Source organism: Lithobates pipiens, unplaced genomic scaffold (assembly GCF_037356315.1).
Source record: "Lithobates pipiens isolate NorthernLeopardFrog02 unplaced genomic scaffold, aLitPip1_a1.2 Scaffold_19, whole genome shotgun sequence".
Classification (NCBI taxonomy): domain Eukaryota; kingdom Metazoa; phylum Chordata; class Amphibia; order Anura; family Ranidae; genus Lithobates; species Lithobates pipiens.
In genome coordinates, this window is record NW_027507764.1 from 580322470 (window position 1) to 580340785 (window position 18316).

General features: G+C 49.6%; 1 protein-coding gene across 10 annotated transcripts in view; it reads right to left on the reverse strand.

Annotated features, from left to right (window-relative positions):
• Positions 1-18316, reverse strand: part of PLEC (plectin) — a 278960-nt gene that overhangs the window by 100784 nt on the left and 159860 nt on the right. For 7 of the 10 annotated variants that reach the window (XM_077493421.1, XM_077493418.1, XM_077493420.1 and 4 more), the window contains one exon: positions 3760-3821. In XM_077493421.1, coding sequence (XP_077349547.1) covers positions 3760-3821 — 62 coding nt within the window. Of the gene's footprint in view, positions 1-3759; positions 3822-7514; positions 7824-18316 lie in introns of those variants that run through there. The other 3 variants (XM_077493425.1, XM_077493423.1, XM_077493422.1) reach the window with 1 other exon arrangement.

Below are 18316 nucleotides of genomic sequence, written 5' to 3' on the forward strand. Positions count from 1 at the left end.
CTCAGTCATTGCAAAGCCAGTCTGCTCATTCAAAGTGGACCAGTCATCAGATACTACTTTTTTTGTTTGGTGCAACAAGCTCAATGCATTATTATAGCATTTCTAGGTATTTATACGTCTCAAAGAGATCACCGTACTCCTAGACAATGCCTACATCTGCTTTTCTCTCCATGATGGCACCATCCTTCTTTATCATTGAGGGACAGCAATATTTCCTGGACTGAGATGCTGGTTCAGAGATGACACTGACAGGGGCAGAATGACAACTCATGGGGCCCCCAGGCAGTAGGAGATTATGGGGCCACACAGTATACACATACATGTACACACAGTATACACATACATGTACACACAGTATACACAGACATGTTTCTATTGGCTGAGAAGGTACTGGAGAGGTGGGGCAGCTATAATCTCATGATTTTTAGACCAAAAGGACATCGGTAAGGGACAGTTCAGAGACAGATTTTTACATACTGTCCCTGGTTTTACTGAGGCTGGCAACCCTGATGGGGCCCCATAGCCACCTGGGGCCCTCGGCAGTACCCGAGTAGCCAAATGGTCAGTCCGCCCCTGGACACCTATCAGCCCCCCGTTGCAACCTCTCATCTCGGGACTTGCAACAAAGTTACAATGTTGCAGTCTGATCACTGATCACGCTGCAAATGTCGGAGCGAGAGCAATAATTCTAGCACTAGACCTCATCCAACTCTAAAAAACGAAACCTGTAATTTTTTTTTTTTAAAGCGTCGCCTATGGAGATTTTTAAGTATGGAAGTTTGGTGCCATTTCACGAGTGTGCAATTTCAAAGCGTGACATGTTGGGTATCTATTTGCTTGGCGTAATATTATTTAAAAAAAAAATAATAATAATTGGACTAACTTTAGTGTTTTTTTTTTATATTTATGAAACTGTCTGCAAAATTTCTGCGCAAATACCGTGCAACAAAAAAAAAAATTGCAACGACCACCATTTTATTCCCTAGGCCCTAGGGTGTCTGCTTTAAAAAAATAAAAAATAAAAAAATAGCGTGCCAACTTTTATTTAAAGTGGTTGTAAACCCACCTTGAAAAAAAACTAAAAAAAAAAACTAACACCTGCAAGGCAAAGGCATAAGGAGCTAGTAGGCATAGCTACTAGCTCATTATGTAATACTCAACTGAGATCAAAGCCCTCATTGCAGTGCCTGTACACAGCACCGGCCGGCGACATCATTCTATCAATTTTTTGCTGGCGGAAATTCGGACAGCTAAATTCTGATGGAGCGTACACACGGTCGCATTTTCCGATGAAAAGCTCTTATCTGCCTTTTTCTGGCCCAGAATTCCGATTGTGTGTACGCAGCAAAAGGTTTTACAACCACTTTAAACTGCCTGCTCTGTATGCAGCTTTTGACAGGCTGCACAAGGAGTCCTGTATCTCCAGAACTATAGGTGGCAGGATCAGTGGTGGAATAGGACTTCAGCTACCTACCCCCTAATTTTGGGGTCTCTGTGACTCCAAGTCACCGAGCTAGGACCCTCAAAGCCCGATCGTTTTTTTTTTTATTTTTTTTTTTTTATATTTATTGCAGTTGAGGCTCTGCCTCCCCTGACTGCACGTCCCTGGTGTATTAACATGTTGGGAATGCATTTAAGACTTGAAAAGTTACTGACAGGTCCACTTTAATAAATGTTGAGTTTAAAGACGGAGGAGTGAGAGTCTTCTTTAATGGCTATGGACTAACTTGGGATATGGAGGAGCCCATTGCCGGAGATCTGCTGGGAATTTCACCTTGCCCCCAATTCATCCAATACTGAAATATCAGTACTAGGCGGATGGACTAAACCTTTTAATAACAGTCCACCTGCTTGTACTTCTATTTGATGCCAGAATGAAACACAAGCCAGCATAGGAAACCAGTCACTGCGAACAATGCAAATACCCAGATGTAAACATATCACGTCCTTATCGGAAGCGAGTTTATCCAAGGATACCACCGCCAACTGATAACTCAGGACAATGGCTGTGTACAAAGTCTGGGGCCTTGTATACAGGTGTCATCCTCTACAAATGAGACTCAAAAGTCCCCAAATCCAAGGCTGAGATATAGGTAGTTTCAGGGTAAACCCCCACACCGGATGCTCTGTATGAACAGTCTGCTTTCTTCTCAGAAGCAGCTCTAATGATAAAATATCACCCGGAGCTCCCCCAGCCCTGTCCTGTGGTTTGTGGGCAATGCCACATGGGTACTGACACGTTTGTGTTGCCTAGATACACTGCCAACGTGAGTAATCACTCGAACACTGACAGTACAGCGTTTCCTGTGTGGTAGAGAACCGTACAAGATTCCTATGGCAACTGTGGACAACACAGCTCATGTCTAGTCAGCAAAAGCCTGCAGAATTCCCCCCCTAATCCCCCATTTTCCTGATACAGGTCCTCGTTTGGCCCCAATGTATAGTTCTATATATAACAATCTGCCATGTAAAAAAACAAAACAGAATGAACCCTCGTATGGAGTCAGCAGTACTACGGAGGGAGCATGGCGAGATCTCAGTAGTGTGGAGTGTGGTGGGGTACATTGTAGCCATGTGGAGTGCAGTGGGGTGGGTTGTAGGTGTGTGTGGAGTGCAGTGGGGTGGGTTGTAGGTGTGTGTGGAGTGCAGTGGGGTGGGTTGTAGGTGTGTGTGGAGTGCAGTGGGGTGGGTTGTAGGTGTGTGTGGAGTGCAGTGGGGTGGGTTGTAGGTGTGTGTGGAGTGCAGTGGGGTGGGTTGTAGGTGTGTGTGGAGTGCAGTGGGGTGGGTTGTAGGTGTGTGTGGAGTGCAGTGGGGTGGGTTGTAGGTGTGTGTGGAGTGCAGTGGGGTGGGTTGTAGGTGTGTGTGGAGTGCAGTGGGGTGGGTTGTAGGTGTGTGTGGAGTGCAGTGTGGTGGGTTGTAGGTGTGTGTGGAGTGCAGTGGGTTGTAGGTGTGTGTGGAGTGCAGTGGGTTGTAGGTGTGTGTGGAGTGCAGTGGGGTGGGTTGTAGGTGTGTGTGGTGTGCAGTGGGGTGGGTTGTAGGTGTGTGTGGTGTGCAGTGGGGTGGGTTGTAGGTGTGTGTGGTGTGCAGTGGGGTGGGTTGTAGGTGTGTGTGGAGTGCAGTGGGGTGGGTTGTAGGTGTGTGTGGAGTGCAGTGGGGTGGGTTGTAGGTGTGTGTGGAGTGCAGTGGGGTGGGTTGTAGGTGTGTGTGGAGTGCAGTGGGGTGGGTTGTAGGTGTGTGTGGAGTGCAGTGGGGTGGGTTGTAGGTGTGTGTGGAGTGCAGTGGGGTGGGTTGTAGGTGTGTGTGGAGTGCAGTGTGGTGGGTTGTAGGTGTGTGTGGAGTGCAGTGGGGTGGGTTGTAGGTGTGTGTGGAGTGCAGTGGGGTGGGTTGTAGGTGTGTGTGGAGTGCAGTGGGGTGGGTTGTAGGTGTGTGTGGAGTGCAGTGGGGTGGGTTGTAGGTGTGTGTGGAGTGCAGTGGGGTGGGTTGTAGGTGTGTGTGGAGTGCAGTGGGGTGGGTTGTAGGTGTGTGTGGAGTGCAGTGTGGTGGGTTGTAGGTGTGTGTGGAGTGCAGTGGGGTGGGTTGTAGGTGTGTGTGGAGTGCAGTGGGGTGGGTTGTAGGTGTGTGTGGAGTGCAGTGGGGTGGGTTGTAGGTGTGTGTGGAGTGCAGTGTGGTGGGTTGTAGCAGTGTGTGGAGTGCGGTTTGGTATTTCTAGTTGGGGTGATGTCGGGCCACACACAGATCAGGTAAGTAGCTCAGACTCACCTTGATGAGATGCTTGTTCACCCATTTGGTGAAGGTTTTCTTCTGTACTCGGTCCCGTTCATCTAGAAAAGAAGAGAATGCAGGTAAGTTACTGTAGAACAAGTAGAGTGATGAGTCACAGCGATCGGTGACAACACACAATCACCGTCACCCACTATACTGTATATACATAGAGAAGAGCCAGATAGACACTTTGGCCCCTTTCACACATGTGGATGGTATGTCCGTATTTCATCCATCCGTTTGCGGATGAAATACGGACATACATTCATCCCTATGGGATAGCGGGATGAGCATCCGCAGACACCCGATTTCGTCCGCCTCCGCAACAGTCCGATTCTGCAGACTGAGGAAAATCCTATTTTTCTATCCGTCTGCAGAGCGGATCAGATGAACACGGACAGACGGTCCGTGCCCGTCTGATCCCCATAGAGGAGAGCGGAGATCTGACAGGGCGGTCCCTGCACAGTGTGCGGAGACCGCCCTGTCCGCAGCCGGCTCAGCGGGGACAACGGAGCGATCCCCGCTGAGCGAGCGGATCTTCACGGGGCGGATCATTACTGATCCACCCCGTGTGAAAGAGGCCTTTAAAAGGGGACTCCAACCCAAAACTGACTCTTCATTTATAGGTGGAGTCTGCTGGGCTAAAGCACTAATTGGCTTATTAGACTCCAGCAGAGTTAACACCCCCCCCCCCCACCATAGCTGTTGGTTTGTTCCTGCCCACCTTATTGTGTTCCTGCTCCCCTGTTACAGTTTCCAAAATAATAAAATACAGCAGGGATGGTACCATAGGCATTGCCCGCAGGCAGTGGCAGCCCGTGCATTGGGGGCACACATTGATTCCCATGGCAGGGGCAGGAGGGGGTGGCACTTTTTGAAGTACCCGATTAGAACTAGAGGCTCTAAAAGGCTTAAAAAAAATAAATAAAAAAATAGGGTTGGCTCGGGGCGCAGAGAGTGTGCCCCGATCCCACCCAATTGTGTGACCATAGCAAATTCATTATCACTACTTTCACACTAACCTTCCTCCCCGCCAATCAGGGGGCAGGGCGCCAGACCCGTTTCTTGATTGGCCAAAGCACCAGGCCAACTTACTGAATGCCTGGTGCTTAGGAAGAGGAGCAGAGGTCGCCGCCACTCTGGTGCGCTGAGAGAAGCTGCTGCCTGGCGGTAAGTGCCAGGGGGTCTGTCAGCCGCGCGTGTGCGGGGGGGGGGGGGAGTGGTGCTGCCAGAGCCGCAAGCCCCGTGGGTGTGGGGTGGGCACAAGTGGCTGCGTTCAATGGGCACAAGTGGCTGCGTTCAATGGGCACAAGTGGCTGCGTTCAATGGGCACAAGTGGCTGCGTTCAATGGGCACAAGTGGCTGCGCATTCTGGGCACAAGTGGCTGCGCATTCTGGGCACAAGTGGCTGCGCATTCTGGGCACAAGTGGCTGCGCATTCTGGGCACAAGTGGCTGCGCATTCTGGGCACAAGTGGATGCACTTGACGGGCACAAGTGGATGCACTTGACGGGCACAAGTGGCACTGCAATTGATGGGGGGGGTTCAGTTTGTTTGCTCCCCCCCCCCCAAAAAAAATGTATGTGTAATATAATAATATATACATACGCACACATGCATGTATGTTTGAGCTTTGGTGTGCACACCTATGGATGGTGAGAACCCCTCATAATGGGCACAGCGGGACGGTGGGAACTCTGCGGGTTTTGGGTGGAGTCACCCTTTAAATAAAATTTTCTATCACTGGCAATAATAGAGAAATGTGAAAAAAAACAAAAAACAGAATATTTGACTTTATATAGAAGGATAATCTTTTTCCAGCCTTTGCTCGGTCATTAAATGCGGCAGTTCTGGGTAGATTCCTGGGGCCAAAGTGCCAAGATATTAAGCACGCTCCTCAGCGTCCAACCCCCCCCCGTGCTGTGGGTGGAATACAGTGTCCCCGACCGGATCCTGTGTCCAGGTGTCACCCGGATTAGGACACCGGCATGTAATATTCATGACTACACAGAGACATTAGTCAGCGGTGACACATGAGGTAGTGAGGGCAGGGCGCCTACACCCTGCCGAGTTGGTTCACAGCTTGTGTAATGCACCTTCTGATCTCCTCCTATATCGTCCTATCAGGATATACCGGAGACATCGGACTCTGCAGATTGTGGCCTTTCTGGATAACTAAATAGCCTACAGCGTCTCTATATACAGTGGTACATGATTTATAATTGGTCTATAAAGTTTTATTTTTTATTTTTTTGGGGGGGGGGCTCTTCACAGTCACCATTTTTCATCACACAGGCCTCCGCAGACATCCTCCAAGTGGACCTGTCACCACACGCTGCAGGATTTGTATAGACACTAATGGGGCGCTGCCCCCAGGTCAGGGATGCGGACGCGGCCTCCAGCGTGCAGAGGGTTAACGTGCCAGGCCATTCCATGGAAGGGAACGCCGCACACACCTGACTGCAGCACACAAGGGGTTACAATGGGAGCGGCCTCTATAAACTGACAATAAACAGGGAGAGATGTGCGGACACCTGGAGTCAGCACTGCCCCTCACCCACCCCATGCAGATGAATAGGAAACTTAAACATATTAACCCCTATAATACCAGAACCCACCTCACCTGTGCAGAATAATGACCCCCCCCCCCCCCACAACCCCACCATTAACACCTGTGTTACCAGATCCCAAAACGCTGTATCTCCCATATAGACCAACTACTACTTTTATCACTCGGGAATTCAATATTAACCCCTACGGTACCAGATCCCTCATACAGACCCCTCTTCATTACCAGGCCACACACCGGCAAGACCCCCCCCCCCCCCCATACAAGCCACTGACACATTGTGCCCCCCTTTCTCCCAACACTCAGTTAACCCCAACCGTTGGGCCCCAATTAACCCTTTAATCACAAGGTTCCCCCATATCAATGAAAGCCCCCCCATCATTAACCCCTTAAACCCTAGAACTGCATTGCTTCCCACTCAAAACATTTGCCATTAACCCCTCTGTTACTAGACCTGAACCCCTGGCATTGCATACCTGCGTAGACACCCCCTCCCAAAAAAAAAACTGAAAATCAATCATGAACCCCAGGATCATGGTTCACCTCTTAAGTGCCAGGCTGAAAGAATAATTATACCATCTACTTTCTCTCCCATATTGCCACAATCAATCAATACTTAATTGGCAGGAAGCGCCGACACTCCGGATTCAACCCCCACATCAAATCACTGACAACATGGCAGGCTGCATACAATGTAACAATTCCCCCCTCTAAATATATACAATTATCCCTTCCATCGTATGACAATGCACCTTGAACTAATAGATACACAGGGATACAAATTAGGGACCCCGGGATAGGATACAATCAAGGGGACCACCCCAGGTCACAGTGACCACCCCAGGACACAACCAAGGGGACCCCCAGAGATACGATCAAGGGGAGCCCCCAGGACACACTTGGGAACCTTCAGGAATACGATCAAGAGCTCACCCCCGGGACACACTCCGTAACCCCAAAACCCCCTAAGGACATTGTCCTAATATATAACCATTCCTCTGTCGTAGGGATACAATCTGGAGATCCAAGCCCCCCGATCTGTGTACATCAATTCCCCCCTCCAAATCTATCCCATTCATCACCTGTCCCTACACATTGTCCCAATACATAAACCCCCCCCCCCCCCCAGGTCACAGGGACACAATCAGGAACCCCAGAACAGACTTTGGCCCCCCATCTGTACCTTTCTTGCCCTCTGTGGCCCTCAGCACAGCCAGGTATAAGTTGTCCTCTGAGTTAGTTCTCTGGCGAAAGGAACCGTTCTGATTGGAGGGCAGAGCAGCATTCGCTCGATACATCTGCGGGTCCATGGAGCTGACAATCTAATCCCTCTCTATAATCACGGCTGGTCCTGGTATTCCTAGGGGTTGTGCGCTTCTCTCCTGGACCCTCTTGTTTCTGCTGTCTCTCTCCTCACTTCCAAGTCTCTTTCAAAGTCTCCAGCTCCCTCCTTCCCCTTCACTCTCTCCCCCCAGATTGGCCGCAGGCTAAGCAATTCCAAGCCTGCCCTGTCTGGTTCCTGGCCTGCCTTCCCTGACTACCCTCCCCTTTCCGAGGTGTGTCACACTTCAAGGTGTGCCTGGGCGCCACTCCCCACCAACCACCCCTCTAACCCCCGCCCCATCTGCACAGGAAACCTCAAATGTTCTGCAGCAATCCTCCCTGTGCAATGAGAGCCAGAGACAAGAAATGTCATACAGTGTGAGAGCCAAGACTACTGTACAGAGACCGCTGTATACAGAGAGACCGCCGTATACAGAGACCACCATACACACAGAGAGACCGCCATACACACAGAGAGACCACCATACACAGAGACAAGAAATGTCATACAGTGTGAGAGCCAAGACTACTGTACAGAGACCGCTGTATACAGAGAGACCGCCATATACAGAGACCACCATACACACAGAGAGACCGCCATACAGCAAGACCGCCATACACACAGAGAGACCACCATACACAGAGACAAGAAATGTCATACAGTGTGAGAGCCAAGACTACTGTACAGAGACTGCTGTATACAGAGAGACCGCCGTATACAGAGACCACCATACACACAGAGAGACCGCCATACAGCGAGACCGCCATACACACAGAGACAAGAAATGTCATACAGTGTGAGAGCCAAGACTACTGTACAGAGACCGCTGTATACAGAGAGACCGCTGTATACAGAGAGAGACCGCCGTATACAGAGACCACCATACACACAGAGAGACCGCCATACACACAGAGAGACCGCCATACACACAGAGAGACCGCCATACACACAGAGAGACCGCCATACACACAGACAAGAAATGTCATACAGTGTGAGAGCCAAGACTACTGTACAGAGACCGCTGTATACAGAGAGAGACCGCCGTATACAGAGACCACCATACACACAGAGAGACCGCCATACAGCGAGACCGCCATACACACAGAGAGACCACCATACACAGAGACAAGAAATGTCATACAGTGTGAGAGCCAAGACTACTGTACAGAGACTGCTGTATACAGAGAGACCGCCGTATACAGAGACCACCATACACACAGAGAGACCGCCATACAGCGAGACCGCCATACACACAGAGAGACCACCATATACACAGAGAAGAAATGTCATACAGTGTGAGAGCCAAGACTACTGTACAGAGACCGCTGTATAGAGAGAGACCGCTGTATACAGAGAGAGACCGCCGTATACAGAGACCACCATACACACAGAGAGACCGCCATACACACAGAGAGACCGCCATATACACAGAGAAGAAATGTCATACAGTGTGAGAGCCAAGACTACTGTACAGAGACCGCTGTATACAGAGAGACCGCCATACACACTGAGAGACCGCCATACACACAGAGAGACCGCCATATACACAGAGAAGAAATGTCATACAGTGTGAGAGCCAAGACTACTGTACAGAGAACGCTGTATACAGAGAGACCGCCGTATACAGAGAGACCGCCATACACACTGAGAGACCGCCATACACACAGAGAGACCGCCATACACACAGAGAGACCGCCATACACACAGAGAGACCGCCATACACACAGAGAGACCGCCATACACACAGACAAGAAATGTCATACAGTGTGAGAGCCAAGACTACTGTACAGAGACTGCTGTATACAGAGAGACTGCCATATTCAGAGACCGCCATACACACAGAGAGACCATCATATACACAAAGAGACTGCCATAAAGAGACAAGAAATGTCATACAGTGTGAGAGCCAAGACTACTGTACAGAGACCGCAGTATACAGAGAGAGACCACCATATACAAAGACCGCCATATACACAGAGAGAGACCGCCATATACAGAATAGAGAGCCAAGACTACTGTACAGAGACCGCCATATACACAGAGAGAGACCGCCATACACAGAGAGAGACTGCCATATACAGAATAGAGAGCCAAGACTACTGTACAGAGACCGCCATATACACAGAGAGAGACCCCGCCATACACACAGAGAAGAAATTTCACACAGTATGAGAGCAAAGACTACTGGACAGAGACCGCCATATATAGAGCCAAGACTACTGTACAGATTAGAAACCACCATACAGAAAAGAGCGCCAAGACTACTGGACAGAGACTGCCATAGAGGCAGAGACCACCATATATAGAGAGCTAAGACTACTGGACAGAGACCTCAGATTAGAGACCGCCATATACTAAATAGAGCACCAAGACTACTGAACAGAGGCCTCCATATACACAGAGTGCCAAGACTACTGTACACAGTCCTTAGATTAGAGACCGCCATACATAGAGAGCCAAGACTACTGGACAGAGACCGTCATATACAGAGACCGCCTTATATAGAGAGCCAAGACTACTGGACACAGTCCTTAGATTAGAGACCGCCATACAGAGACTGCTATATAGAGAGCCAAGACCACTGTAGAGAGACAGTCTGAGAGCAGAGACTGCCATATAGAGAATCCCCAGGAAATGATATAGATTTTCCAAGGCAGAGACTGCGATATAGCCGGCCCAGAGCGAGGACCGCTGTACAGAGATCACCGGGAGCCGTTACAGATTCCTGAGAGCAGAGACCGGTGTATAGAGACCGATGGAAGGTCTGAGATTGGAGACTGCTATGTAGAGTATCCCCAGAGCGTACACTACACTATACACAGGGACTGTACAGAGTCTGCGGAGACCACTTTACTGAGCCTTAAAAGCTTAGCCTGCTATATAGAAAGTGCCTGGAGGGAGACTACTGTACAGAGAGACCGCTGAGAGGACCAGAGAGCTCTATATACCATGTACCCAGAGCCGAGCCTACTGTATAGAGAGTCAATGCTGCTGAATGCAGGGTCCGGGGTGCTCAGCTGCTATATGCAGGGTCAAGGGTGCTCAGCTGCTATATGCAGGGTGCTCAGACTACTATATGCAGGGTGCTCAGACTACTATATGCAGGGTGCTCAGCTGCTATATGCAGGGTGCTCAGACTACTATATGCAGGGTGCTCAGACTACTATATGCAGGGTGCTCAGACTCCTATATGCAGGGTGCTCAGACTCCTATATGCAGGGTGCTCAGACTCCTATATGCAGGGTGCTCAGACTCCTATATGCAGGGTGCTCAGACTACTATATGCAGGGTGCTCAGACTACTATATGCAGGGTGCTCAGACTACTATACGCAGGGTGCTCAGCTGCTATATGCAGGGTGCTCAGACTCCTATATGCAGGGTGCTCAGACTCCTATATGCAGGGTGCTCAGACTCCTATACGCAGGGTGCTCAGACTACTATATGCAAAAACCGCAATATTTTGAGATGTAAATCGAATCTATTGAAGAAACAATTATACAGACAATCCTGCAATACACAAATCACTCCCGATACTGCTGCATGTATGGTGTGCATTCATCATGGTGCAGCACAGAACCAATACCAAAGAAATGCTGATGATGTCCTGCAATATGCAGATCACTGCTGAGACTATGGGAAAGACAGAATGCAATATACAAACTGTCACTCAATACCCCTCTGAGATCAATACAAGGAGCAGCACAATGCGCACACCATCTGCAAATACCGGAGACCACGGCTGGGAGCGAGGACTGTCCTCCAATAGAGAAGTCCGGGGCAACAGTACAAGAAGACCGGCTGGGGTGATAACACTGAGCTTAGTCACTACATAGGGGTCAATTCACTAGAAATACTGCATTCATTTTTGAGTAAAATAAAAAAACGTGTTATTTAATGAATGCGTTAAAGATTTAGGTTTTGCGTTTTTTAGCACTTAAATTTTGTGTTGTTTTTGGCATTTTTTCACTTGTTTTTTTGTTTTTACAGGATAACAAAGCACCAGAAGGCACAGCAATATTGTGAAACTATCAAAACATTCTCGGGTAGGGGCGGGCAACTTTTTGAGCACAGTGTGCCGGAAAATATTTTCACAGAAATTGAGCGTGACGGTTTTATAACCAAAAAATGTAAACTTCACATTCCAATCACGAAAAGGATTTTTTATAAAGTATATGCTGTAAATAACTTTAGTGAGAAATTACCGTCCTGCACTCAAGCCTCAGACCACTGCCCCCCCCCCCCCCTGCACATATGCCCCACCACTGTACCACCCTGCACATTTGCCCCCACCTCTGTACCACCCTGCACATTTGCCCCCACCTCTGTACCACCCTGCACATTTGCCCCCACCTCTACACCACCCTGCACATTTGCCCCACCTCTATACCACCCTGCACATTTGCCCCCACCTCTGTACCACCCTGTACATTTGCCCCCACCTCTGTGCCACCCTGCCCATTTGCCCCCACCTCTGTGCCACCCTGCACATTTGCCCTCACCTCTGTGCCACCCTGCACATTTGCCCCCACCTCTGTGCCACCCTGCACATTTGCCCCCACCTCTGTGCCACCCTGCACATTTGCCCCCACCTCTGTGCCACCCTGCACATTTGCCCCCACCTCTGTGCCACCCTGCACATTTGCCCCCACCTCTGTGCCACCCTGCACATTTGCCCCCACCTCTGTGCCACCCTGCACATTTGCCCCCACCTCTGTGCCACCCTGCACATTTGCTCCCACCTCTGTGCCACCCTGCACATTTGCTCCCACCTCTGTACCACCCTGCACATTTGCCCCACCTCTGTACCACCCTCCTGCTCATCTGTCCCACCACTGTAACCCCCCCGCTCATCTGCCCCATCACTCTACCTCCCTGCACATCTGCACAACCGACATATCCTAATGCTCTTCTGTCTCACTGCTGAATCACTCTCTCATCTGCCCCACCAATGTACCTCCTGCACATCTGTCTCCCCAATGTACCTCCTGCTCTTCTGCCCCACTTCTGTTCCCCCTGCTCATCTGTCCCACCAATACACCTCCTTTCACATCTGCCCCACTGCTCTACCCCCCTGCTTTTCTGTCCCACCACTGAACCCCCCCCCCCTCTCATCTGCCCCATCACTGTACCTCCCTGAACATTTTCCCCACTGCTATACCCTCCTGCTCATCTGTCCCATCTCTGAATCACTCCTGCTTATCTGCTCCACCGCTGTACCATTTTCTCATCCATGATGTGCAGAGTGGTGAAAGGAAGCAGAGACACATCTACCTGTCCTGGCACACTCATCATGCTTATCCACCTCTCGCATTCAGCCCACATGCTTGTAAGGGGTGCATGGGATGTATGGGATGCATGTGGTGCATGGGATGCCACATACAAGCATCTGGAATGGATTCACAATGATGAGCTCAGGTCAGGGGCATTTTCTGAAAGCAGTGGGCCTGTGTGCAGGATCATAAGTTTGGCCCCCACAGCTGAGAAAAAGTGTGGGGCAGCAAAAGTTGGGTGCGATTTGCATTGTGCTGAATACTGGCTCTGTTTTAAAAAGGGACACGTCGTGCAGAGGGGTTCAGTAGTAAGTGATGCGAAGGTTCAGGAATAATTTCAACAAAGTTCCCAGAAGCTCAACAATAATTCCACAAACTGTCACCTGATTGGGGTTTTCTCATCACAGTGAAGTCCCTTCTTTCTAAGATTGGTAGTGGCAACCAAGCAAGTCCTCTTCCTCCATGGGATGGGGCTAGCAGGACTGTGATTGGCTTTAGCAGTAGCCAAGACAGGACCCCCCCCAAGCAGAACTGCACCCTTCCCCATCACAAAATCTGACGATCGCAGCTACAGAAAAGTTATAAAATCAAACACATTTTCCCATCTTATACGGTGTGTGGGGGTGCAGTGCCTCCCCCTCAGTGCAGGTGTGGTGTGGGGAATTCCGAGATTGGAATATATTAGTGTCTCACTGGCAGTCCAGGCTTCGAGTGTCGCTTGCCTACCCCGTTCTAGGGTGCTTCATTCACAAAACTGTCTCCCTTATTTTCCTTCCTGAGCTCAGAGAAGAACATTTTCACACCGATACATTGTATATTCATCACACTGATACATTGTATACTTATCACTTCCTGGCTGATGCAGAGTTCCTCTCATTTTTATTTTGTACTTTTCTAAAATACCACTAGCAAACACCAGGTGATAAATAATGAATGGTGGTCAATGGGAAGAATGCCCCTTAGATTGGGGGTCAGTGGGAAGAATGCCCCTTAGATTGGGGGTCAGTGGGAAGAATGCCCCTTAGATTGGTGGCCAGTGGGAAGAATGCTCTGTGCATTAGGGGCCAGTAGAAAAAATACCCCTTACCATGATGGTCAGTGGGAAGAATGCCCCCAGCACCCATGTGACCCAAGTTTAGTATAAATGGCCCCCTAAGTCCCAGAGGGCCCTTGTGCAGCTGTACAGGCTACACCAACGATATTGTCTGTGGTTTTCATCCAGAGGAGACCAACATGACACCTCGTCACCCCATAATATTCACGTATATGCAAGAATCGGTGACGTTGACCACCTGACATTTTCCAGCACTCTCAGCGGGAGTAGAAAACATCTTGGCATCAATGGGAGGCACAGCACCCCATTGGTGGCGACGGTGGGAGGCACAGCGCCCCATTGGTGGCGTCAATGGGAGGCACAGCACCCCATTGGTGGCGTCAGTGGGAGGCACAGCGCCCCATTGGTGGCGTCAGTGGGAGGCACATCGCCCCATTGGTGGCGTCAGTGGGAGGCACATCGCCCCATTGGTGGCGTCAGTGGGAGGCACATCGCCCCATTGGTGGCGTCAGTGGGAGGCACAGCGCCCCATTGGTGGCGTCAGTGGGAGGCACAGCGCCCCATTGGTGGCTTCAGTGGGAGGCACAGCGCCCCATTGGTGGCGTCAGTGGGGGGCAAAGCGTCCCATTGGTGGCGTCAGTGGGGGGCAAAGCGCCCAATTGGTGGTGTCAGTGGGGGGCATAGCGCCCAACTGGAGGTGTCAGTGGGGGGCATAGCGCCCAACTGGAGGTGTCAGTGGGGGGCATAGCGCCCAATTGGTGGTGTCAGTGGGGGGCATAGCGCCCAATTGGTGGTGTCAGTGGGGGGCATAGCGCCCAATTGGTGGTCAGTGGGGGGCATAGCGCCCAATTGGTGGTGTCAGTGGGGGGCATAGCGCCCAATTGGTGGTGTCAGTGGGGGGCATAGCGCCCAATTGGTGGTGTCAGTGGGGGGCATAGCGCCCAATTGGTGGTGTCAGTGGGGGGCATAGCGCCCAATTGGTGATGTCAGTGGGAGGCATAGCGCCCAATTGGTGGTGTCAGTGGGAGGCATAGTGCCCAATTGTTGATATGCGTGGGAGAATATCACCTCATCGTTTGTGTACGTGACAGAAACTACGCCCCACTGTTGCTGACAGCGGGGAGCATAATGTTCCAAGGGCCAGATAAAAGCAAGCAAAGGGCCACAGCCGGTGCCCAGGCTGCAGTTTGGAGACCACTGCATCAGACAATGGCTCCTTATGGGTTCATTCATACCAGATAGACTGGAGGTGCGCCCCTGAGTGCATTCCCAATGAATAGCAAACCAAAAAAAAAAAAAAACAGTTGCTATGAATGAAGTTCACAATTTTCACATGTATAAAGCAAAAGTCCGTGATGACTGGCCAACATTTTTCCAGCATGCTGAACCATTTTCCCTCATGGCATTCATTGGCTCAACTGTAAGGCCCCTTGCACACGGGTGTCATAGTTTACTGTGTTTACCCAGGGACTTGTGACACCCGCATGCAAGGTGCAAAAAACGGTGCAAAGATCTGAGTAATGTGGAGTATAGGCGAGTAAAGGTGTGCAAGCGTATAGACGAGTAAAATTCTTCTTCATTGCCAGTATTGTAACAAGCTCACTTTTACTCCAGTAAACATGAAAATGAATAAAAAATGCGAGGAAGTTACTGCGGTCCAATATAAAAAAAACAATATAATTTTGCTTTATTGCTCTGTACTCATATTACCGATCTTTACTCAGCTTTGTGCAATGTCCCATAGACAACAATACATCTCATTTCAGATCAGTAAAAAAAAAAAACTCAGCATTTTCTACTCCCCGAGTCCCCATGTCCAACTGGCCTTACAGTCCTGGTATGGTGAAGGACCCGGATCCCAGCAAGGGGGTCCGGCTTGTATTTAGAACAACCAGCTCATTCATTATCATATTATAGAATAGCATTGTATCTCCAGCCCAGACAGGAAGTATAAAGTGTTACTGTTTCATTGTCATTACAGATCTGAACCAGAACAGGCCGACCTTATAATCAGTTCTATTACATAGACAATGGAAGTATTTGTGGCCTGCAACGAGCGGCAGCCTGCCGCTTCCATGTAACCAACACGTATACGTCTCAGGTTAGTCTGTCTTCCCAGCCACATTTCACACCTATGATCAGCCATATTTTGGCGATGCCCAGCACAAAACGCTCGTCTCGCCTCTTACATTCCTTTAACTTGCTTTGACAGAGCTGGCTAAATAACTGGAAGCTACACATTCCTTCAGCTTCCACGCAAAGGCGTCTATTAACCCCTGGCGTCCTGTGCCACACCCTGAACGCTGGAGACCCATGCCAGCTCTCCAGCACCATAGTTACATATAGTTAGCAAGGTTGAATAAAGACACCAATCCATCCAGTGCAACCTGAGTGAGTGTGGGCTCATGTCTACAATTCTCCCTACCCCTGTACATTGTGTCTCATGAAGATGCTCTATTATATTATTATTTAAGGTACCCATATAGTGCCGTCAACTTAAGTAGCGCTCCACACATACATTGCACGCTCACATTGGTCCCTACCCTCAAGGAGCCCACAATCCAAGGTCCCCATTCATATACTAGGGTCAATTTTGGACAGAAGCCAATTAAAGCGGAGCTCCACCCTAAAGTGGAACTTCCGCTCATTGGAACCCACCCCCCCCTCTGGCGCCACAATTGGCACCTTTCAGGGGGGAGGGAGGTGCAGATACCTGTACAGTACAGGTATTTGCACCCACTTCCGGCATAGATATCCGCAGAATCTGCGGATATTTACGCCACTTCCCGCGGGTCCCCCGCTGTCTGCTGGGAAACACACAGATCCCAGAGACAGCGGGGACCAGCCTTATAGCGCAGCGCGACTCGCGCATGCGCAGTAGGGAACCGGGAAGTGAAGCCGCAAGGCTCCACTTCCTGATTCCCATACCCAAGATGGCGGCGGCAGCACCCGAGAGCTGATGGAGAGATCGGCTTTGGGCGCCGAAATCGCGGGCGTGCTGGGCAGGTAAGTGTCCTTATTTTAAAAGTCAGCAGCTGCAGTATTTGTAGCTGCTGACTTTAAAAAAAAAAAAAAAAAACGGCAGAACTCCCGCTTTAACCTACAAGCATGTCTTTGGAGTATGGGAGGAAACCGGAGTACCCAGAGAAAACCCACGCAGGCACGGGGAGAACATGCAAACTCCAAGCAGGTGGTGTCGTGGTTGGGATTCGAACCAGCGACCCTTTTTACTGCTAGGCGAGAGTGCTACCCAAACTAGGGCTTATATTGGAAGAGATGGAGCCATCAGCCAAATGCAAGCCTTGGCGAGGCCTTCATGAGAGACTTCAATGTATTCAGTACACCTTCCACTGGAGACCCTCAGATCTTCATCTCCAAGGCTCGTACACTACAATCAATGCAGATTTAATAATGATTGGTATACAACAGAACAAACATTTAAAAAAAAGGGACTGGCACCAGCGGTAGTTCTGCACACTTGGAAGTTCCAAGTCTTTACTGTTGCAGAATAAAGCATTCAGTCCTAGAAGAATTTGCAGCTTTGAAGGTCCAATGGAGACCCTCAGATCTTCATCTCCTCCAAGGTTCATACACTACAAGATTTTTTTTCAATCAATGCAGATTTAATAATGATTGGTATACAACAGAACAAACATTTAAAAAAAAAAGGGACTGGCACCAGCAGTAGTTCTGCACACTTGGAAGTTCCAAGTCTTTACTGTTCCAGAATAAAGCATTCAGTCCTAGAAGAAGATTTTGCAGCTTTGAAGGTCGTCATGCGAAAAATACTTTAAGGCTATAATCACAAGAGGTGAAATTTCCAGACAGGTGATCAGATAACCAGCAAGGAGGATCTGTACACAGATTATTAAGGAGGGTGAACAATAGGAAGGACACTCAATGGAATGTGTCATTTGATCTCTGCCCTTGGACACCGGTCTGTCCCGTTCTCCAAGAAGGCGAATTCTCCAGCCTAATCCGAGCCTCCAAGGTCTTTATTGACCCCCCCACCCCCCAAAGGTCTAATTAAAGCCCGGCCTTTATCTAAAGAACAAATATTGAAGAATCCTCATAACTCAATACAGGAGTCAGGAGTGTTCCTATGACCCCCATGACCAGACCCTGGAACTGGACATGATAAAGGTATCTACACACATCTACATGGGATCTTGGAGTAATACAATGGTTTGTTTGGCAGCCGCTAATCTTGCAAAATGCGTACATATATAAAAAAAAAAAAAAAAAGTTGGGCCCAGCTAATATATGGTCGTATGTCATTGGCTGTGGCAACATTTGATTGAACATTCGGTCTAAGGAAGATTTGCTTTTAATCTCA